This window comes from Oryctolagus cuniculus, chromosome 17, assembly GCF_964237555.1.
Source record: "Oryctolagus cuniculus chromosome 17, mOryCun1.1, whole genome shotgun sequence".
Taxonomy (NCBI): Eukaryota; Metazoa; Chordata; class Mammalia; order Lagomorpha; family Leporidae; genus Oryctolagus; species Oryctolagus cuniculus.
This window is the reverse complement of record NC_091448.1, coordinates 19,793,923-19,816,438: the sequence shown is the minus strand read 5'-3', so window position 1 is coordinate 19,816,438 and position 22,516 is coordinate 19,793,923. Positions and strand designations below refer to the sequence as shown.

The 22,516-nt window shown below is 51.0% G+C and overlaps 2 protein-coding genes and 1 long non-coding RNA gene across 13 annotated transcripts in view; 2 read left to right on the top strand and 1 right to left on the bottom strand.

Annotated features, from left to right (window-relative positions):
• The window catches only part of NBR1 (NBR1 autophagy cargo receptor), a 35,528-nt gene extending 20,930 nt beyond the window's left edge, over positions 1 to 14,598 (top strand). For 6 of the 10 annotated variants that reach the window (XM_008271540.4, XM_008271538.4, XM_008271545.4 and 3 more), the window contains 9 exons: positions 754 to 885; positions 1,350 to 1,425; positions 1,878 to 1,988; positions 2,235 to 2,399; positions 4,243 to 4,663; positions 5,681 to 5,772; positions 6,424 to 6,481; positions 7,143 to 7,248; positions 12,949 to 14,598. In XM_008271540.4, the coding sequence (XP_008269762.1) occupies positions 754 to 885; positions 1,350 to 1,425; positions 1,878 to 1,988; positions 2,235 to 2,399; positions 4,243 to 4,663; positions 5,681 to 5,772; positions 6,424 to 6,481; positions 7,143 to 7,248; positions 12,949 to 13,122 (1,335 nt within the window). In that variant the 3' untranslated portion in view covers positions 13,123 to 14,598. The remainder of the gene's footprint in view (positions 1 to 753; positions 886 to 1,349; positions 1,426 to 1,877; positions 1,989 to 2,234; positions 2,400 to 4,242; positions 4,664 to 5,680; positions 5,773 to 6,423; positions 6,482 to 7,142; positions 7,249 to 12,948) is intronic. The other 4 variants (XM_070060652.1, XM_008271547.4, XR_519332.4 and 1 more) reach the window with 3 other exon arrangements.
• A 296-nt stretch (positions 14,599 to 14,894) lies between these two features.
• Positions 14,895 to 21,333, top strand: TMEM106A (transmembrane protein 106A). 2 transcript variants are annotated; one of them, XM_070060653.1, is made up of 9 exons: positions 14,895 to 15,217; positions 15,862 to 16,074; positions 17,312 to 17,375; positions 18,191 to 18,344; positions 18,787 to 18,927; positions 19,033 to 19,076; positions 19,545 to 19,598; positions 19,924 to 20,084; positions 20,207 to 21,333. In XM_070060653.1, the coding sequence occupies exons 2-8, from the start codon at positions 15,879 to 15,881 to the stop codon at positions 20,042 to 20,044; spliced, it is 774 nt and encodes a 257-aa protein (XP_069916754.1). In that variant the 5' UTR covers positions 14,895 to 15,217; positions 15,862 to 15,878; the 3' UTR covers positions 20,045 to 20,084; positions 20,207 to 21,333. The 2 variants fall into 2 exon arrangements, with proteins under 2 accessions (XP_069916754.1, XP_017204707.1); XM_017349218.3 differs by lacking the exon at positions 14,895 to 15,217 and having other exon boundaries at positions 15,839 to 16,074.
• Positions 18,171 to 19,277, bottom strand: LOC138846074 (uncharacterized). Its single transcript, XR_011383457.1, has 3 exons — positions 19,138 to 19,277; positions 19,011 to 19,058; positions 18,171 to 18,309 (listed from the first exon to the last, which is right to left on the bottom strand). It is a non-coding gene; the product is annotated as an uncharacterized lncRNA (long non-coding RNA).
• Positions 21,334 to 22,516: the final 1,183 nt, after the last annotated feature.

Below are 22,516 nucleotides of genomic sequence, written 5' to 3'. Positions count from 1 at the left end.
TGACTCTCTTTCAAATACATAAATTTTTTTTAAGTTTTTCTTAAAAATGTAGAGGGACAGGCATTGTAGTGTACAGTGGGTTAAGCTGCTGCTGGGATGCCCACATTCAATATTAGAATACTGGTTTGAGTCCTAACTGCTCCACTTCCTATGCAGCTTCCTGCTAATGCATCCCGGAAAGCAGCAGAAGGTGACTCAGTGCTTGGGACCCTGCTGCCCATGTGGAAGACAGAATTGAGTTCTGGGCTCCTGACTTTAGCCTGGCCCAGCCCTGTCTGTTATGGGCATTTGGGGAGTAAACCAGCAGAAGAAAGATTTCTTTCTCAGGACTGGTATTGTGGTGCAGCAGGTTAAGCCACTACCTGCAGTGCTAGCATCCTATATGAGTACTGGTTCAAGATCCAGCTGCTCCACTTCCAATCCAGCTCTGTGCTAAGGCGCTTGGGAAATCAGTAGAAGACGGCCCAAGGACATGGGCCCCTGCCATCCACGTGGGAGAGCCAGATGAGTTCCTGGCTCCTGGCCCAGCCCCAGCTGTTACAGCCATTTGGGGAGTGAACCAGTGGATAGAGGATCTCTGTCTCTCCCTCTCTCTCTCATTCTCTGCCTTTCATGTAGATGAAAATAGATATTTAAAAAAGTAAATAAAACATGTAAATGAACAACAATGTTTTGTGTTTTGAGGGGAGCCATTGTCAGTCTCCCTCAAGTTCTGTTGAGGCCTTAAAAATGTGTCCACTGGTTTGTCTCTAGGAAGCTTTTCTTCTGGCTAAAGAAGAAAGTCAGCTTGGTGCCGAGACAGGGAAGTGTGTCATGCAGAAGACAGAACATGTCGCCAGCGAGAGGGAGCTCTACATCCCATCCGTGGACCTTCTGACTGCTCAGGTGGCAGACTTGGCACTGTGAGGGACCAGGGTCAGAGCACTAGGGGAGGAGTTTTTACCTTGTTAAAGAAATCATTCATGAAAGCAATTTTGTTCCTTTTTTAAAACATTTATATAAAGAGAATAGATTTCATACTTGCAGGAAGCAAATTTTTAAACTAAAGTTTCCTTTTTGAATTGAGAACCCAATCCGGTGGTTCCCCACAACTTCCCTGTAGTTGTATCTTCATTTCTGCCTATCTGCTTCACCTTCACACCCCTGCATTTTCCCTCTTTCCTGCCATTCAGTCATTTGAGCAGCTGGTTCCTGCTTAACTCTCCTTGTGTACATTTGACTGAGGAGAGGCATGAATTTGAACCAAGTTGAATCCAGGGTGATGCAGAAGTGGCCTGAGTGTCCCATGAAGACAGAGCATGCTGCAGTGTGTACTGCAAGCCGCCTAATGTGGTCTTCCTTTTTTCCAGGACCTGCTGTCCTTTGAACTGTTGGATATAAACATTGTCCAAGAGTTGGAGCGAGTACCCCACAACACCCCTGTGGGTAAGAATGTCACTCAGTTCACTTGTTTGTTAACAGGCACAGATTTGTTAGCAGCAGAGATTTTTCACACAGTGTGATAGTTGAGCTGTACCCATGAGTCTTCCTTCTTTCCCTGTTTCCTGTCAGAAGCAACAACACAAGTTGTGCAAGGCTTCCCCACCACAAAGGGACCTTTTCTTTTTTCCTCCCTTTGATCAATTTTCATTCATGTTTGTGTCTTGGCCATAGCCTTCCAGGCCAAATGTTCAGGATCCATCCTGCCTTGATGGATCTGTCTGAGGAACTTGCACACCCAGTGGTCTGTAGAAATCCTTCCCAACAGGTGTTGATGCGTACCTGGGTTACTTTAGCCCTGCGGGAGGCAAGAAGCCTGTGGCCTGCTGCTTCTGGACACTGACTTGATGCTGTGATGCTTGTTCTTGGTTGATGGTTCTCCTGTCTTCGTTCTCCAGATATGACTCCCTGCATGTCTCCTCTGCCACATGACAGTCCTTTAATAGAGAAGCCAGGCTTGGGGCAGATACAGGAAGAGAGTGAAGGGGCGGGATTTAAAGCGCTTCCTGGTAAGGGTTAAATGTTTGTAAGCCGTTTGCATCTTCCCTTTCCATGCCACACCCTATTTTTGTGTCTGCTCCTTACTGACCTCACCTTCGCACGGCACCGGGTTTCCTTCCTGTGGCATCCCCTTTTTGAGGTTCCCTCCCCCTTCCCATGGCGTACTGAGCGGTTGTCCCCTGCCTGATTGCAGCGTGAGTGCTGACTGCTGAAAGCTCAGCACTAAGGGCAGACAAGGTGCGTGTGTCTTTCAGATTCCGCAGCGTCCACAAAGAGGAAGTCTGAGAACATGACTTCTGTGGAAGAAGCAGAGGAAGACCTGAGTGGAACCCAGTTTGTGTGTGAGACTGTCATCCGGTCCCTTACCTTGGATGCGGCCCCAGATCACAACCCACCTTGCAGGCAGAAGTCCGTGCAGAGTGAGTGCCTGCATTGCTCCCACCTCGCAGAGTGGCACCTGACTTGGGATTGCTAGACCTGGGTAGCTTGCAGTGCTCTCGCCACTGTGAGTGGAGGGAGAATGACCTTTGTGAGAAATTCCGGCCTTGTTTGTTTCTTTAGACTCTACATCGGGTGGGCAGCATTTTTCCTGCCAAGAGCCAGATGGTCATTTATGAAGATATATTTATGTATTTCAAAGGCAGAGTCAGAGAGGGAGAGACAGAGAAATTCTCATCTGCTTGTTCACTCCCCAATTGCCCACAGAGGCCCAGGCTGGGCCAGGCCAAAGCCAAGAGCCTGGAACTCCATCCTGGTCTCCCATGTGGGTGGCAGGGGCCCAAAACCTTAGGCCATCTTCTGCTGCTTTCCAAGGCACATTAGCAGAAAGCTGGATCAGGGGATGCTGGCACCCCAGACACGCTGCCTGGCTTCCTCAGTAAGGAGGCTTCCTGAAGGCTGCCAGAGATGCTCTGTAGAGATTCATCAGCAGCTGAGCCGTGTTTGTTCTCTACGGTCAGCAGTCTGAAAACCGTGGGTGGAAGCAGGAGGGCCAAACTAAGTTTATCAAGATTAAATTCTGATGGGCTAATTACCTCTATTACAGAAACCTCTAGATATCAGATAAGGTAGAACCAATACCATGTGTTTTGAGAACTAATGAAAAATACAAATTGTAATGTATAGAATATGGGGAGGGAAATTTGCATTGTGGCATAGTGGGTAAAAGATCCCATATGGACACGATTTCAAGTCCCAGCTGCTCCACTTTTGATCTAGCTCCCTGCTAATGGCTGGGGAAAGCAGCAGAAGATGGCCCAAGTTTTGGGCCCCTGCCACCCATGTGGGAGGCCCAGATGAAGCTCCTGGCTCCTGGCATCAGTCTGGCCCAGCACTGGCCATTACAGCCATCTGGAGAGTGAACCAGTGGATGGAAGACCCTTCTCTTTCTGTCTCTCCATCTCTCTCTGTTACTTTTTCAAAATAGATAAACAAATCTTAAAAAAAAAATGAGGAAATCTCTACTATAATGAAGTTTGACCTGTACTTTAAATATGATTCGTCTCTCTTTTATTCTAAGTATACATGTTTATTTTTCATGCATATGTACAAATAATAATAAAGACATCTAGAAGGACTCACACCAAAATGCTCATGGTTGTTGTATTGATAGGATTTATGAGTCCCTTTGTAATATACCTTTTCCCTCACTTCCATGATTTGCCAATTTTCTGCTGTGGCTCTATATCACTTTTGTTAAACAAAGAGGAGAGTAGGCACTTTTTTTCTTTTTATGTAGCACTGTTACCTAGTATGTAACTTCTGATTTAAACCTTATCAGTGTATTTAAAGATCTATTTATTTATTTATTCAAGAGGCAGAAAGAGAGTGAGTTCTTTCATCTACTGGTTCACTCCCTAAATGGCCAGGCTAGAGCTGGGCTGATCTGAAGCCAAGAGCTTCTTGCAGGTCTCTCATGTGGATGCAGGGACCCAAGCACTATGGCCATCTTCCACTTTTTTCCCAGGCGCATTAGCAGGGAGCTGGATCAGAAGTGGAGCAGCCAGAACACAAACTGGCGCCCATATGAGATGCCAGCACCGCAGGCAGAGGCTTATCCTACTACACCACAGTGCCAACTGCTTGCATAGTCTTCAAACTTAGAATAGAGCTATGGTTCCAGCAGTGGCCTTTCTCTCTGCTTCTTTCCTTTCCTGACTGTTCACAATTCTAGCTCATGATCCGCAAAGCTTTTCCAGATCAGTGTAGCTCTGGGGGCTCCTTTGAGCTTCTAGCTTAAAATTGGTTGCTTTCATCCTTTAGTGAAATTTGCCTTGCCTGAAGAGGGACTACCTGGAGATGAGAAGGAGGAGATTGTCCATGTCGCTGAGGACGAAGTTGTGGAGGAGGAGGAGGAGGATGAGCTCAAAGACGAAGTTCAGAGTCAGTCCTCTGCTTCTTCAGAGGACTACATCATCATCCTGCCCGAATGTTTTGATACCAGCCGCCCCCTGGGGGACTCCATGTACAGCTCTGCACTTTCACAGCCAGGCCTGGAGCGAGGGGCTGAAGGCGAGCCTGGGATTGAGGCTGGACAGGAACCAGCTGAGGCTGGGGAGAGACTCCCTGCAGGGGAGAACCAGCCACCGGAACATAGCATCAGTGACATCCTCATGACCTCACAGACTTTAGAAACAGTGCCCCTGATCCCAGAGGTGGTAGGGCTGCCACCACCACTGCCCAGGTACCATTCATCCCCGTTCAGCTGGGTGTTGTTCACAGGTGAAGTAAGAGTGAGAGGAACCAACTCCATCCCAAAACCTAGGTTTTCAGCTTGGGAAGGCGCTGTTTTCCCTTAGTGAAGTCTGAATTTAGAGGAATAAAAGTTGCATTTCCTAGTATCTGTATTTATGAACTCTGAATTTAAAGAAATACTTTGTTTTAGGCAACCTTAGTTATTTAAGTATAGACTGTGTACTTATTTTTGAGCCTTTTTTTTTTTTTTTTTAAAGAGTTACACAGAGGAAGAGATAGAGGAAGAGACAGAGAGCTTTTCCATTCACTGGTTCACTCCCCAAATGACTGCAATGGCCAGGGCTGGGCCAGACCAAAACCAGGAGTCAGAAGCATCTTCCAAATCTTCCACATAGGTGTAGGGGTTGCCCAGGCACATTACCAGGGACCTGGATTGGAAGTGGAGCAGCCGCGTCTGCAACTGGTGCCCATATGGGATGCCGGCATCACAGGCAGCAGCTTTACCCACTATGCCACAGTGCTGGCCCCTTGAGCCAGTTTTTACACATCCTTGGACCCTACACTCTGTTCTATTGATTCATGGGTAAAGATAGGAAAAATGCGTGTGTTAACCCAAACAGAGCATAAATAGGAAGTTAAGTCCCTTATGGGAAAAAAACACTGCAAAATCTAAATGTAAACTCTTCAGTTCTGTGCTGGATCCATCTGAATCCAGAAAATGCTGGAGCCTTAGTAAGAGAAGCTAGACATTTTCCATTATCAGTACCACTTGGTCTAGAGGGAGAAGTGACCAGCCTGAAGCCAGTATTTCTAGTTTGACTGTGGCTACAGAGGAAGACCAGGAGTAGAATGCAGCCTCTGACTGCCCAAACTGCAGCCTAGGATCGGGACCAGGAATGTGAAGCCTGTGTGCTGAATCTGGCACTGCTGTGCCATACTGATCGCTTCTTCACTGTTGCCGTCAACACCTTTTCAACTGACTTTGAATATTGTGTCTCTCTCAAAGGAGCCCTCTCTGTGTACATCATGGTTCCCCGGAAGTGGATTTACCAGTGACTGTACCAGAAGTCTGCTCTGTCCCTGATCAGATCCGAGGAGGTAATGACAACCTTTGCTCCTTTCTGATAGAACCCAGGTAGACATAGACTGTTGATCGTTATGATTCTTGGCAGGCTTTAGACACCTGCCCTTGTATTCTTCCTGTGCTCCTCCCTCGTCCTCTTGCTTCTGTCCTCGAGCTCAGTGTTTATGCAGTGAGACCTCACAGAAGTAGGTGTCGTGCCATAGCGGGAGAGCACGCAGATCTGGGCCTAGAGCATTCTGTGTTCCAGCTCCAGTTTCCCCTTTCCTGAGTGACCTCGCAGCAGGAGTTCCGCCGGTTTAGGGTGCCTGTGGGTCTGTTTCTCTGTTTGCAGAATCAGGGCAGTAGCATTGTGAAGTTGTCAGTAGACCCTCCAGTCACTTTACATGCTTCCCTAAAACACTAAACCTAAATGACGTGAAAAGCAATGGATCAGTGAGAGTTATTAAGATGATTTTTTTGATTCAGTAAACAGTCACCTTACACTGCATTTCTGGATGGTTTCTCCTTCATCTTTGAACACCCACAAAGTTTCCAAAGACTTTTGAAAAAAATAAAAAAGCTTCAAACACTGATGATTGCAACCTGCCTCATGCTAGCCCTGCCCTGAGTTGGGAAACCAGGCGCTTGTGGATGCTGCATCTAACCAATAGCTCTTTTACTTTTAGAGCCCAGAGGCTCATCAGGACTTGTAAACAGCAGACAGAAGAGCTATGACCACTCAAGGTAACGACCTTGTGCAGTCTCTTCAGAAGCAGGTGGATATCGCAGTATTGCTTCTGCTTTAAAGAGCCTCTCAGAGCATGTGCCCCTCAGAGAGCAGAGAACCCTCGTTGCCTTCCAGTCACTTCCTTCTAGTTCTTTCCACCTACAGCTCTGGAGCAACAATGAACACAGGGCTCAGGCTGATGTTTAAAAGCGTTCACATTCCAGACAAGAAAGGAGTGCCCTTAGGAGAGTGCCCAGAGGGGAAGGCAGGCAGGCCAAAGCCAGTGTGCATCTTAGACATGCCTGTCTCTCTGCTCCCAGTCACCTCAGAGCAATGTCCCAAAAAGCACATTGCCTTTGCGAGGTCTTTTCTCTGAGATGATAATTGAGCAGACAGACTGTCGACACCGTAGTGCACCCTGGCTTTCAGCTTGGACTGCAAGTTGGCATGCTAACCTGAGTGCTGTGGTTCCTGCAATACTGAAATCTTGTACCAGTAGAGCTGGGCCCTATATCAAACCAAGATTTGTAGTGTGAAAACAGTCATGTTCTTTTTTACATGGATTTTTCTCTCTCAAGGAAATCTCATTTTCTTTCGAGGATTAGAGCCCAGGTTATCTTGTAAGAAGATGATGGTTTGTATTTTTGTTTGGGGAGATAATTTTGTTTTCTTGTGTAGGCACCAGCCTGGGGGCAGCATTGCTGGAGGACTGGTGAAAGGGGCCCTGTCTGTTGCTGCTTCTGCATACAAGGCCCTGTTTGCTGGGCCACCGGTCACTGCACAGGTCAGTGTCTGTTTTATTTTCCGAAGCCTCACCTCCAAGTCACCACTGAAAACGATGGCATCCCTCTGGGTTGGAAAGCAACATGGCATTGTGGAAAAGGCACGAATTTTACTTTCCCTCTGTTTCTGCCTCTCTATAACTCTTTTAAATAAAGTTTGCCTTTCAGAGAGACAAGGAGAGAGAGATCTTCCATCCATTGGTTCACTCCCCAAATGTCTGAAGTAGCTGGAGCTGGGCCAGGTTGAAGCCAGGAGCCTGGAGCTTCTTCCAGGACTCCCATGTGGGTGCAGGGGCCCAAGCTGCTTTCCCAGGCCCATTAGCAGGGAGCTGGATCAGATGTGCAGCGGCCAGGACTCGGACACATCCCATATGGTGTCCATACGGGATGCTGGCACTGCAGATGGTGGCTTAACCCACTATGCCACAGGGTGCTGACCCCAAAATAAATAAATCTTTAAAACAAACAATAAAACAAGAGCGTGAGTTTTAGGTTTAGTATTGGGTTAACACACGGCTCCATGGCAGTCTAGCTGTGTGACTTTAGCCGAGTCATTTTTAGGAATGAAAGGAGATGGACCTAATGTTTATTGAGGACCTGCTATATGTACTGAGGAACTATTCCAGGTGCTGACTCTACAAGATGATGAAAAAGACACTGGTGGTTGTGAAGCGAGCAAGGTAAACAGGCACTGACAGTACAGGGTGAGACACTGTGCTGGTACAGTGAGACAGAACACCTGATCCTGATGGGACCAAGGACGGCTTCCTGATGGAAAATGTATAGACTGTGTCCTCAAAGACAAAGTGTTCACTGGGAAAGAGGGATGGGAAGAGCAGTGTATGGGGCCAGCTCTGTGGCATAGCTGGTAAAGCTGCCATCTGCAATCTGGCATCCCATATGGGTGTCGGTTTGAGTCCCAGCTGCTCCATTTCTGATCCAGCTCTCTGCTAATGTGCCTAGGAAAACAGTGTAAAATGACCAAAGTACTTGAGCCCCTGCACCCACGTGGGAGACCTGGAAGAGGCTCCTGGATCCTGGCTTCAGATAGGCCCAGCTCCAGCCATTATGGCCATTTGGGGAGTGAACCAGCTGATTGAAGACCTCTTACTGTCTGTCTCTCTCTTTCTAACTCTGCCTTTCAAATAAATAAATAAATATTTACCCAAAAAAGAAAGAAAGAAAGAAAGCAGTATAGAGAATTAATTCTGTTCTGAGAAGAGTAAGAAGAGAAAAGACCAAATATGTAGGCAGGATGCTGTGCTAAGGGGTTCGGGTTTTCATTTTAAGGCTAATAGGAGGAGCCATGGAAGGGTTTTAAGGAACTGATTAACACAATCAGATTTGTTCTTAGATCTCTGCCACAGTGTGGAGGCTGGTGAAGCCAGTAAAGAAATCCATATGCAGGACCGGGAGGGAGGGATAAGGTGGGAAGAATCATTTTGTGCCTTAAATTGGTATATATGAAATGCATGAAGTATACCTTAAATAAAATGTTTTTAAAGATTAAAAACATCCATATGAGGGATGGTCATTCGACTCAGCTGTTTAGATGCTACTTGGGATACCTGCATCTCCTATCAGAGTGCCTGGGTTCAAATCCCAGCCTCACTTCCAATTCCAGCTTCCTACTGATGCGCACCCTGGGAGGCAACAGTACAGAGACCCGAGTTCTTGGGTCTCTGCCACCTAACAGGGAGACCTGATTGAGTTCCTGGCTTCTGCTTGGCCCAGTCAGTTCTGGCTGTCTTAGGCATTTAGAGAATGAATGAATGGATGAATGATCTCTCTTTGACTATTTGCCTTTCAAGTAAAATAAAAAAAAATTTTTAAAAAGATTCATAAGAGAATCCATATATATGTAGGAGGGAAAGGTGGAAGAGATAATCAAGATAGAAATGGAAGTACTTGAAGATCATGATTAGATGATTAAAAAGCCAAGGAGAAGTCTCAGGTTTCTGGTGTAGGCAGTCGGTAGTAGCCTTCATTAAAAGAGTATGCAGACAGAAGGACATGTTTGAGTGGGAGAAGAAAATGAGGCCAGTTTTGGAGAGTGCCAAGTTTGAGGTACGTCCAGGTAAAGATGTCTAGAGTGCAGTCTTAAAAATATTCGTAGAAGATGCTTGATTTTTTTTTTTTTTTTTTTTTTGACAGGCAGAGTGGACAGTGAGAGAGAGAGAAAGGTCTTCCTTTGCCGTTGGTTCACCCTCCAATGGCCGCCGCGGCCGGTGCGCTGCGGCCGGCGCACCGCGCTGATCCGATGGCAGGAGCCAGGAGCCAGGTGCTTTTCCTGGTCTCCCATGGGGTGCAGGGCCCAAGCACCTGGGCCATCCTCCACTGCACTCCCTGGCCACAGCAGAGAGCTGGCCTGGAAGAGGGGCAACCGGGACAGAATCCGGTGCCCCGACCAGGACTAGAACCTGGTGTGCCGGCGCCGCTAGGCGGAGGATTAGCCTAGTGAGCCGCAGCGCCGGCCAGAAGATGCTTGAATTTTTAAAAAGTTTTACACCAAAGTAAACTTTTTTTATTCCATTTTCCGTGAAGTTTTTGAAGCATAGCAGCTGGATCACAAGGGACAAATTTGGTCTGGCAATAAAAGTTTGAATGGCTTGCACTCAGATCACAGCAGCAGCCACAGGAGTAGATGAGATTATCTAAGAAGAATGGGGTGGCAAGCAGCAGCCGTGAAGGATGGAGCAAGGAGGAAGGGCGACCCTGAGAACCAGGAGAAAAGTGCAAAGAGCACGCTGCTGGAACGTAGGGGCGTATCCGTGGGCAACAGTGTGAGGTGCTGCAGAGAGGGGTGAACGGTGGGAGGAATCAGAGAGCAAGTATGCCCCACTTACCAGTAGCTACGCTACAAAGGGGAAAACAGCAGACTAGGAAGCATCAGGCACACCAAGAGATATATTTTTAAGGGTGGATGAGATAAGAGATGGGCAAGCCAGCAGCAAACAAGATTAACAAAATGAAGCTGCCACCTGCAGTGCCACCCATATGGGCACTAATTCAAATCCTGGGCGCTCTACTTCCAGTACTGTGCCTGGGAACGCAGTGGAGATGGCCCAGGTCCTTCAGCCCCTGCTACCCACATGAGAGACGCAGAAGATTCTCTTGGCTGCTGGCGTTGGCCTGGCCTACCTCCTGCTGTTACAGCCATTTGGGGAGTGAACCAGCAGATGGAAGATAGATCAATCGATCTCTCTCTCTCCCTTCTATGACTCTGTCTTTCAAATAAATAAATTAAATCTTAAGGAAAAGAGAAAAGTACAATGAAGTTGAGAGAAGATAGTTTAGCAAGATTTCTGAGGTCGTAAGAGGTAACGGGATACAAAGCAAAGCACATGTGAAACGGTGAACCTGGAAAGGAGGACAGATCAGTTATTCTGAAACTAGAGGAAAGAAACAATGGGATTGGTACAGGAAAATACCGGAGTGCGCTCAGTATGTTTGCATACTGTTCTCATCTTTGGATACTTTAGCAGCCTTGCAAACTAGAAGGTATGGTGGATCTCCATTTCATAAAGAAGGGGGCTGGGGGTGCACTTGGTGTAGCAGTTAAGACTGCTTGAGACAGCTGTATCCCATATTGGAGTGCAAGTTACAGAGATCAATTGATCAGTCTTCCCTCCACTGGTTCACGCCCCAGATGACCACAACAGCCCAGACTAGGGCAGGCCAAAGCCAAGAGCCAGGAATTCCATCCAGTCTCCTAGGTGGGGGGCAGGGACCCAAGTACTTGAACCATCTTCTGCTTTCCCAGGTACATTAGCAGGGAGCTGGATCGAAGTGGAACTCATATGGGATGCTGGTGTCGCTAGTGGTGGCTTAACCCTGTGCACCACAACACTGGCTCCAAGAAATCTATTTTTTTAAAAAGAAGGGATTGTAACTCAGCACAGTTGGTAAGTGATAATAGTATGGAATTAGGGTTGGCGCCTAAGCCTGCCTCCAGAGTCAGTGGTCTTTGTGCTGTACAGCGTAGCCTCACTCTGCAATCTGATTTGACGATGATAATAGCACATTGTTAGGAGGCTTTAGGAAGGTAATGTGTCCCCCACAGGGCTTGGCCCAAAAAAGGTGCTACGTAAATGTTAACTTCCTCTTACCTGGGCCGTTTCTGTGTTGTGGGGAGGAACAGAAAGGTCAAGAAGACCGCCCAGGATGGTTCCCCCGTGTGTTCTGTCAGAATTTCCCAACCACCTTCCTGGACAGCTTCGTTGATCTTGCTCATGCTTGCTCCATCATCACAGTTACATTTATGTTCAAAAGGTCCCTAGGGCTTGTTTTCATTTTTTTTTCTTCATGTGGCCACAGAATGCTTCTTTCTGAAAGTCCCCTCTGAAGCACTCTGCTGGTCCATGTGACAGTTCGTCAGGCCCTGATTCCCTGCTCTCCTTTGGGTACAAACCTATCTAATTAGAGCAAGGCCACACCTCTTCAGAAGATCCGTTGGCATCAGGTGGACAGGAATCTCTACCCTTGCATCTGTTAGCACTGGCATAAATCTAGAAAGACTACTGTTCATTCAAAACTGTGAAGTCCATGGATAATGTCCAGAAAACACAAGATAATAAAAAAAATAGAAGATATTTATTTCAAAGGCAGAGTCACAGAGAGCAAGAGAGAGAGAGCCTCCTTCTGCTGGTTCACTCCCCAAAAGGCCTCAACGGCTGGGGTTGGACTGTCTGAAGCCAGGAGCCTGGAACTCCATCCAGGTCTCCCACATGGGTGCAGGAGCCCAAGGACTTGGGCCATCTTCCACTGTCTTCCTAGGTGCATTAACAGGGAGCTAGATGAAAAATTGAGCAACTGGGACTCGAATGGACACCCATATGGGATGCCAGTTTTGTAGACTGTGGCCCAACTGCTGTGCCATAACATGGGCCCCCAGATAATAAAAATTTACATGATAGGGGCCAGCACTGTGGCACAGCGGCTTAACACTCTGGCCTGAAGTGCCAGCATCCCATTTGGGCACTGGTTCGAGACCCAGCTGCTCCACTTCCGATCCAGCTCTCTGCTATGGCCTGGGAAAGCAGTAGAGGACGGCCCAAGTTCTTGGGCCCCTGCACCCATGTGGGAAACCTGGAAAAAGCTCCTGGCTTCTAGCTCCTGGCTCCTGGCTTCTAGCTCCTGGCTCCTGGCTTTGAATCGGTGCAGCTCCGGCCATTGCGGCCAGTTGGGGAGTGAACCATCAGATGGAAGACCTCTCTCTCTGCCTCTCCTCTCTGTGTAACTCTGGCTTTCAAATAAATAATAAATCTTTAAGAATAAATTTACAGCCGACGCCGTGGCTCAATAGGCTAATCTTCCGCCTTGCGGCGCCGGCACACCGGGTTCTAGTCCCGGTCGGGGCGCCGGATTCTGTCCTGGTTGCCCCTCTTCCAGGCCAGCTCTCTGCTGTGGCCAGGGAGTGCAGTGGAGGATGGCCCAAGTCCTTGGGCCCTGAACCCACATGGGAGACCAGGATAAGCACCTGGCTCCTGCTATCGGATCAACGCGGTGTGCTGGCCACAGCACGCTGGCCACAGCGGTCATTGGAAGGTGAACCAACGGCAAAGGAAGACCTTTCTCTCTGTCTCTCTCTCTCTCACTGTCCACTCTGCCTGTAAAAATAAATAAATAAATAAATAAATAAATAAATAAATTTATGTGATAAACACCTACAGAAAATGTTTGCTTTTCTTGTCTCTGCACAGCCAATAATTTCTGAAGATCAGACAGCAGCCCTGATGGCCCATCTCTTTGAAATGGGATTCTGTGACAGGCAGCTGAACCTGAGGCTGCTGAGGAAACACAATTACAACATTCTGGAGGTTGTGACGGAACTCCTTCAGCTCAACAACAATGACTGGTACAGCCACCGCTACTGAGGACTGACCTTGCATTAAATAACTTTCTGCTGCTCACAGATGATCTTTATTCTGTCAGGGGTGTGGGGTAGAAGCCCTTGCTTGTTTTTGAATCTGATGAATCTAAATAGAGCCCATCGTTGAATTATCAGGACAGTACCTGTCACAGTATTTTTTGGAGTAAATCAAACACCAGAACTTAAGTTTTTGCTTTAGACATTGGATGAATAATAGGAAGACAGTTTTTCAATTGATTTGGATGAAACTCCCTTTTTTCTCCATTTTAGTGCATTGAAGAGTAGAACTTGAATTCCTGTAGAACCCGTTTTTTCCTCTGCTTGTACTGAAGTTGAGTGTTTTCCTTTGGCTAACGTGGCTGTTTCTATGGGGCTCTCTGTTGTCAGTTTTTAAAATAATCTGGGAGTTTTCCAGAGTTTTCCTCATAATCTCTGTAGCCTACCCCAGGCCTTGTAGTTACATGCCATGGAAATGACAACCAGAGCATGGTGGAGTATCGGTACTCTTCCTGTCATTTTCTGCAGGACTTAGAGTTGGCATCATTGCTTTCTAAAGACTTGGTGCATAAGAGCACCACCTTCCAGGGGTGAAAGGAGCGAAGTGCTAATTAACCCACCAGCACCTATTGAGCAGTGTCTCTTATAGTAATTTTGCATACATTTTTATTTAAGGAAAAATCTTTAAGTAGGTAGCCATGAAATATTTTGCTAATCCTATAGAGAAGGGGGAAAGAACCTATTACTTACGGGGAAAAGTAAATTTTAACAGTTACCTTTTTCTTAATGTCAGGACAGATCTTATTTTACAGTAGAGCAGGCAGAGGGAAAGGCAAGCAGGCCCCTGCACGGATCTCAGGGAGGTCCAGGGGTGGGCGAGTGAGTGTGTGAGAGGCACGGGAATGCTGGTGACTCCCTGAGCGTTTGAAATCCACTCGGTGGAATCCAATCCAGAGAGCCTGGAGCTGGAAAAAGTGGCTTGTGCTTTGCAAGATTTGGATGCAGGTCAATTCCCTGAAAAAGTGTAGGGCAGGTGGGGAAGAGCTGGCTTCTAAGGGACCAGGTGCTCACTCGGGGGAAGAGTCTTGGGTTCAGGGGAAGGAAAGGGTTAACAGACGCTACAAATTTTACTCTTGAAAGTGACTTTCAGAAGAGGCCGAACCCCGACCCAAAAAAGGAAGGAGTTACCATAGTATTATTCACCAACGTTGGTATTTATGATGAATGGTGATCTTAAATGAACCATTAGCTACTAAATAAACTGTAAGCCAAACAGGATGGTCATTGTTTAAAACGTTTGTAGCGGGTTTCTGGGGAGAAGCCAGCCGCAGGATGAGTGTCATTGAGTCCACTTAGGGCGGGGCCTGTGGTGGCCATCAGTCTCACAGTGGGGGTCCAGGAGGGTCGGGTCCGTCGGCCGCCCCGTTGTACTTGTACATAACCGCTTAAAGAATGGTGAAATAAATGTTATTTGAAACTCCTACCTGGGCTGCTTGGTCCTTGGGGAAACCGCGCGCCGGCGCTCGGGAGTCCTCAACCCCGGGGTGACCCTCCGAGTGGAGGGGCGTCCCGGGGCCCCGTCAAAGCCTGCCGAGAGGGCGGTGCCGCCGCGAGCGGAGGGGCGGGGAAAGGGGCGGGCGTCCCGGGGCCCCAGTCGAAGCCTGCCGAGAGGGCGGTGCCGCCGCGAGCGGAGGGGCGGGGAAAGGGGCGGGCGTCCCGGGGCCCCAGTCGAAGCCTGCCGAAAGGGCGGGACCGCCGCGAGCGGAGGGGCGGGACCGCAGGGAGGGGCGGGGCGTCCTGGGCCCCCGGTCAAAGCTTGCCGAGAGGACGCCGCCGCCGCACGCAGCCGTTTTCGTCGCTACCGTCTCCCGGGCTGAGACCCCCTCAGTCTCCTGGCCCGACACGCAGGCACACGCGGGAACCAAGCCCGTCTAACGGCCTCTCGGGGTGTCGGGCAGAACTTGAAGTCCTGCCCCAATGAAGGGCCCGGCCCAAGGCAGAGCTCCCGAGTAGGGCGGAAAGCAGCCTGCACCCTGGGGAGACCAGAGCCCTGCTCCCGCGGAGCCTCGCCTGGAGGAGCCCGGATCCCACACCTGAGCCAGGTGAGGCTCCCTTGTTACAGCCGGGGAGGATGTGAATGCGGCTCGCTCTGGAGACTTGGGGAAGGGTCCGAGTTTAGCTTTGGCCGTGACCCTTCTCAGGCTTGCTTTCTGCTCGCCTCAGAAAGCAGTGTGGGAGAGGTTTGTCTCCTTGGTAAGGTTCTCGGCCACACCTGTGACCGGAGCCGCCTATCTCCTCATTAGAAGAATCCCTGATTCCCGTTAAGCCCGCAGCCCACCCGGGCCCTGGCATGGAAGCTTCCCTCCCACACCATGGTTGGAAGCTTCCCTTCCACACCATGGTTGGGAGCTTGAAGGGACTCTCCAGACATGGCCTTTCCCGCCGCCCCACAGCCCTGTCCAGCTGCCATCCAAGTGTCAGTTAAGTAACTTTCCCAGAAGAAAAAAAAAAAAAAAGCTCTGCCATTCACTTAATGGAAGTCGTTTTTCTGTTGTTACCCTTTTGTAGGCAGAGTTGAGATGCACGGAAATCCTAAGAGCCCTGCTAACTGCTTGTGCATCTCCCTAAGGCTTGAGGTTGCTTAAATGCTTAGGGCTCCTTGCCAATCTTGAGAACGTAAAACCAAAATCACATCCGGTGTCAGGTGCTAGCGGCTTAAGCACTGAACTTTGGTCTTTGTCATTAGTGGAAAACTCCTGAGCGATGGGTGCCGCGTTCTCCCAGCCAGGCTGCCGGCAGGAGGATGAGGATGAGTGGATCCTGCGCCCGGACTCCGCCGTGGGTGTCAAGGCTGCCCGCTACTCCAGCACTGGGAGCAGCCGGTCGTGTTCCTGCATGCCTCGCGAGGGCCGCTTTGTGATTTGTCCCACCTGCCAAGGGAATGGGGAGATCCCCCGAGGTGAGTGGCCCAAGGCTCTGGAAATAGTCTAGAATCCACAAGAAACTCCCAGCCAGCTACTGCAGCCCAGCCCCTCTGGGTTTCTGTGAATGGGGCTGGTTCTGCTCCCAGCTCTGGGCTTCTGGATCTCGGGCTGGCCAGGGAGGTGCTAACTATCCCTGGGTTCTCCTCCCCTACTTGTACAAGGGATCTTCAACAAGTTCATGGACGGGGGCAGGCATTCGGCACAGTGGTTTAGACACTGCTTAGAACAGCAGCACCCCATGTCAGAATGCCTAGGGTCAGGTCCCGGCTCTGTTTCCAAGTCCAGCTTCTTGCTAACGCACACCCTGGGAGATAGCAGGAGATGGCTCAACTACGTGGGTTCCTGCCACCATGTTGGAGACCCGGTCCTGCTGCTGTGGGTGACTGAGGACTGAGCCTGTGGATGAAATATCTGTCTCTGTGCCTCTCTCCTCCTTTCAGATAAGCAACAATTTTAACATTTGGAGAAAATATGTATTATTTAAAAACTGCATGGATTTCAAAATTATTTGCATCAAAATTCTCTTTTACTTTATTTTTCCCATAAACCTCTGAGGCACCCTCCTCCGCCCTAGCCGGTGAAGGGAAGAGGAGCTTCCAGCCACTCCCTGGGCAACACTCTGCTTTAGGATTTAGGAAGTTACAGATTACTTCTCCAAAAAAGCAGGGTGTGTCTGCTTTCTTTCTTAAAGATTTATTTATTTATTCAAAAGGCAGAGTTATAGAGAGGCAGAAGCAGAGAGAGAGAGAGAGAGAGATCTGTCTAATTGGCCGCAACAGCCAGAGCTGTGCCGATCCAAAGCCAGGAGCTTCTTCCAGGTCTCCCAGGCGGGTGCAGGGGCCCTAGGACTTGGGCCATCTTCCACTGCTTTTCCAGGCCTTAGCAGAGAGCTGGATCAGAAGTAGAGCAGCCGGGACTTGAACCAGCACCCATATGGGATGCTGGCACTGCAGGTGGCGGCTCTACCCGCTATGCCACAATACCGGTGCCCTGGTGACTTTCAGAGTCTTCACATTTGTTCATGAAAATCTCACTTCCACACTAGAGGTTGCAAAGCTGGACTCTACCACTTGCTAGCGCATCAGTGCTGCGGCGCAGAGGCCGGTGCCCCTGACACTGCTGCGTGGCTGGAGGGGCCCCTGGGGGGAGGCTGCCAAGAAATACTCTTGACATGGATACTTCTTGCCCCTTCCACCCTCTTTCTCTCAACAGAGCTGGAGAAGCAGCTGGTGGCCCTCATCCCCTATGGGGACCAGAGGTTGAAACCCAGGCACACGTAAGCCCCTCTGTCTCCCCCACGCTACAGCCCATTGTCCCTGGGAGCTGCTCCAGTTACTTGTCTCCCCCATTTTGATCCTTTTAGATTTTTTGCCTATTTATTCTTCCCAGAGAACATAACCAGGCTCAAACATACTAGTTCCCTGTTTCCACAGAAAATCCTCCAGGGTGATGTTTAAGGAATCAGTAGCACTGGACACAGCAGATGGCTCCTGGGGCCCCTTGGTGCCCCTCCTGAAGCGTCACTGCTTCCAGGAAGCCTGCCCCCTCCCAGAGAGAGACGAAACCTCCGACTCTGCGGTTCCTCCTGGGGGAGAAAGTGACCCTGGCTGCCATGGATTTGGCAAAATAATTTTCCTAAGGGCTTCCCCGCTGCAGCAGTTCAGACCCACTTGCTTGCCTCCCAGTAGAGAAGATTCAGGACTCTCCGTGTTCATGTGGGTTTGCTCCTTCTGACGATAAGAGCCAGCATTCACTGAGCTTTTACTATGTGCTAGGATTTGTGGTTGGTGGTTTTGCACATATCAACCCTTAACAAATTTTAGGAAGCAGATACAGTTGTCCCCATCTTACAGACAAGGAAACTGAGGCTTAGGGAGGTGGAGTAGGCTGCTCAGCATTAGTAGAGAGCTGGGAAATGGAAGCCAGGCTGTCTGCCTCCCAGCCCTGGGTTCCTACCTGCTCTGAGACACATCCCGGGAGGTAAACGTGCATTTGTCAGGTAGGTGTGTGCAGGCAGGGGGGTCTGAAGCCCTCTCCAGGTTTCCTGGTGTTGACTTGTCCACTCCTCTGCCCCGTCCTGCTTTGCCACAGGAAGCTCTCCGTGTTCCTGGCGGTGCTCATCTGCCTGGTGGCGGCCTCCTCCACTGTCTTCTTCCTGTTCCCCCGGTCCATCGCAGTGCACCCTGCAGGCCTCAACTCCTCCACGGTGGCTGTGGACAAGGCAGATATCCACCTCAACATAACGGTGGGTGGGTGCCACTGGGCCCCGGCCCCTCCCCCACCCCAGTGCCACTTCCCAGTAGTCTTTGTCCTGTTTCATAGGGGCGGAGGGGCAGGGACATTGTAACACCAGAAGGTGTTGGGAGGAGCAACAGGAACCCCAAAAGGGATGGTGTAAGGGTTGGAGCTCTGCGAAGGCCCAGAAAATACACCTCAAGGTGGATGGGAGTGCAGTGCCTGAGGCTCTTTGCAGGGGATGCAAAGAAGCCGGCCAGGGTAGCACTGGGCCCTGAGCCAGCTTAGCCTCTTAAAGGTGACCTCTTGCCCTCGTGAACCCCTCTGAAGGGCCCCAGGGTCTGGTTCTGTGCACCTAAGGCCCATGGTGCTAGGGTGGCGCTTAGACCCGAGAGAGCCAGGCCTCTGCAACTGCCACCCTCACACCTCCTCCTCCTCGTCTTCCTCCCCAGAATATCTTGAACATCTCCAACAGCAACTACTACCCCATCACCGTGACCCGGCTGACCACCGAGGTTCTGCACCTGTCCCTCGTGGTGGGCCAGGTGTCCAACAAGCTCCTCCTGCACATCGGCCCTTTGGCCAGTGAACAGGTAACTCCTCTCTCCCTGGCTGGCCCGCTCACAGGTGTGCGGATGTGTGTGGTGGGAAGATGGCAGCCAGAGGGGGGACTAACCGTGTGTCCTTTTGGTTGACAGATGTTCTATGCAGTAGCCAGCAGGATCTGGGATGAAAACACATAGTGAGTACCCTGGATCTCCTCTGCTCCAGCCTCTTGCCTGGCTTGGAAGCCCAGTCAGTACCTGCTAAGTATCCTGAATGCTTGACAGCAGACTCGGCAGCCAGAGCTCGGCCTGCCCTCTGGCGGCCGGGACTACAGCGTGCCAGGGCTCAGCGTCTCCAGCCTCTGCCTCTTCGGACATAGAAGGGGCTGAAAAACAGGCTGGAATGCGGTTAATCGTTACAATATGCGACCTTGGACTCCTCAGCCTGAAGTTTGTTTTCTGCTGAGGGAGGGCCCAGCAGGCCGGGGCTAGAGTGATGCCTGCAGCAGGCGAGGGAGAGGGAAGGGGTGCAGTGGCATCGTGGGGCCCCTGGGGGAAGGAAAGGGCTCTGGGAGGCAAGGAAGCCCGGACCCCCAGGCCTCCTCTCAGCGGACGGTCCGTTCCAGGTAAAACGTGATCTCGTGTTCTTGTTCTCTCTCTCTCAGCAAAATATGTACCTGGCTGAAAATCAAAGTGCACCATGTGCTTTTGCACATCCAGTAAGTAGGCGTGGAGCTCTGGCGTCCCCTCTCTCGCTTCCTGCTTCAGTGTCACCCCAGCTCTGTGTCCAGGGGAACAAGAGTCATCCAAGCCCACCCCGGGCATGGGCATTGGGGTTGGCTCTTGGGAACAGCAAGTCCAGCCCTGTGCCTGGGTCTTACCTTGCCTACAAGCTATGCAGGTGACACAGCTGAGGCAGCCCTCCCAGGGACCTTTGCAGGGTGGGGAGCAGACAGGTGGAGGGAGGCGTGGGGGGAACCTTCCTTCTCCAGACAGAGAGCAAGACCGGTGTTTCCCTGGCAACGAGCCCTGCTTCCTCCCCAGGGGCACCCTGACCTATTCCTACCTGAGCCATTCAGAGCAGCTGGTCTTCCAGAGCTACGAATATGTGGACTGCCGCGGAAACACGTCGCTGCCCCACCCGCTGATCCCTCGCCCTCCGTGACCTGTCTGTGGTCCCTGCACTCCAGACACCTGCAGGCCTGGTCTGTGTCTCCATAGCCCCCGGGTGCCTGCACAAGCATGGTGGGGACTCTGCTCTGCCCAGGGGCCGTCCTGTGGCCTCCACGTGCGCGCTCACGTTCTCTGGTCCCCTGATTTCTTTCAGGGCTGCAGCAGACCCTGCTCCTACTCTGCCTTGACCCCACGCTGTCCCAGAGCTGCCTCAGAGGCCCAGAGTGGCACCTGCCCTTTCTGTGCTGAGCACCCTGGCGGCCTGGCCCCCCTGGTGCTGGCCCTCCTCCTGCCTGAATGTGGAGAAAGCTGCAGGTTTTTCTGCCCAGGTGGTAACAAAGTGACTCTGGGAACATCCAGCACCGTTTATGGAACCACACGTGTTCTCCTGGGACGAGGTGGTGCTGCCGGCCTGCTTCTCTCTAGTCACTGGGCCTCCACCCATCTGACGGGAGGACCCGTCAAGGCCCTTTGGCCCTGTGTCCTTCCTGGTCCACGCTGTCCCCGGTTCCTAGGAAGACAGAGCTGTTCCCCAGCGAAAGCATCGCTTCTCTGTGAAACAGTTTTATCGTTCTCTTCATAGAGGGAGCCAAGGTAGCAGGGGAGGGCGGAAGGCACCTGCCACCCCCGGGCCAACAGGGGAGGACAGAGCCAACACCAGGGTTAATTTAAAAGGTATTTTCTCACCAAAGGAGGGTTGCTAAGCCGGCACCTCCAGCCCCCATGAGAGGACAGAGGCAGGTCAAATGGCAGGCCCTGGTACTCTCTTCCAAAGCCTCCAAGAGATGGAGCGCTCCACATCCCACCAACGCTGCCGGGCTCCGTTCCACCCCAGCTCTGCACCAGAGCCCACCCCGCAGGCTCGGCGGCGTGGAGCGGCACGTCCCCAGGTCTGATCCAGACCTTCTCCTGTCACTTGGAGGTAGCTAAGGCTGCGATCACCCCTGCCCCCCAACCCCCGAGGCTCCGAGCAGAGGAGTCTCTGTGCTTTAGCCCAGCAGCATGGTATTTGCTCACTGACAGGAGCTGGGTCTTTCTCATTCAGACAGGTAGAGAGATGGAGATGGTGGGAACGCTGCCCGGGGAGTAGGAGGGATGGAGAGAGAGGAGGGGGTGACAGAAGCTGCCAACTGGCTGGCTGGGGGAGCCAGGGCAAGACAGGAGGCCGCGCTGTCTCCCTGGGTAGCTGAGCTCAAGGTGGTGCAGGCTGGAGCTGCTGTGGTGTAGTCGCCAAATGGAAAGATTCGGCGTTGTGTGCAATAAACTGTACTTACAAGCGTTTTTTTAAGGTAGTTCTTATTATTTGACAGAGTCATAGACAGTGAGAGAGAGAGACAGAGAGAAAGGTCTTCCTTCCGCTGGTTCACTCCCCAAATGGCCACTATGACCGGCGCTGCGCCGATCCGAAGCCAGGAGCCAGGTGCTTCTCCTGGTCTCCCATGGGGTGCAGGGCCCAAGGACCTGGGCCATCCTCCACTGCCCTCCCAGGCCACAGCAGAGAGCTGGCCTGCAAGAGGAGCAACCGGGACAGAATCCGGCGCCCATATGGGATGCCAGCGCCGCAGGTAGAGGATTAACCAAGTGAGCCACTGCGCCGGCCCCTCTTTTTTATTTTTAAATTTCCTTATTTGAGGGGCAGAAAGAGTTCCCACTTATGCTGGTTCCTTCCCCAGATGCTCACAACATCCTGGGCTGGGCTGGAGCTGGAGCTGCAAGCTGGAAACTCGGTCCACATCCCCCCTGTGGGTGGCAGGAACCCAACCACTTGAGCCACCCCTGCTGCCTCTCAGCGTCTGCATTAGCAGGAAGCTGGAGCCGGGTATTGAAACCAGCATCCCACACCAGAGTGCCTATTCAAATCTACGCTGCTCTGCTTCTGATTCAGCTCCTGCTAATGGCCTGGGAAAGCAGCAGAGGATGGCCCAAGTGCTTGGGACCCTGCACCCATCTGGAGACCTGAAGGAAGCTCCTGGCTTCAGCCTGGACCAAATCCAGCTGTTGGGGCCTTTTGAGGAGTGAACCAGCAGGTGGAGGATCTCTCTCCCCCTGTTTGACACTCTGCCTTTCAAGTAAATCTCTTAAAAAAAAATGGGGCCAGCATTGTGGCATAGCTGGTAAAGGTGCCTCCTGCAGTGCTGGCATCCCATGTGGGCACTGGTTCAAGACCTGGCTGCTCCACTTCTGATCCAGCCTCTGCTATGGCCTAGGAAAGCAGGAGAAGATGGCCCAAGTCCTTGGGCCCCTGCATCTGTGTGGGAGACCCAAAAGAGTCACTTTGGATTGGCGCAGCTTCCTCTGGCCGTAGCAGCCAATTGGGGGGTGAATCAGAGGATGGAAGACCTCTCTCTCTGCTTCTCCTTCTCTCTTTGTGTAACTCTGACTTTCAAATAAATCTTAAAAAAAAAAAAAAAAAAAAGTTAAAAGTCTCCTGGGAAAGACAGGGAACTAGTGGACTTTCCCCATC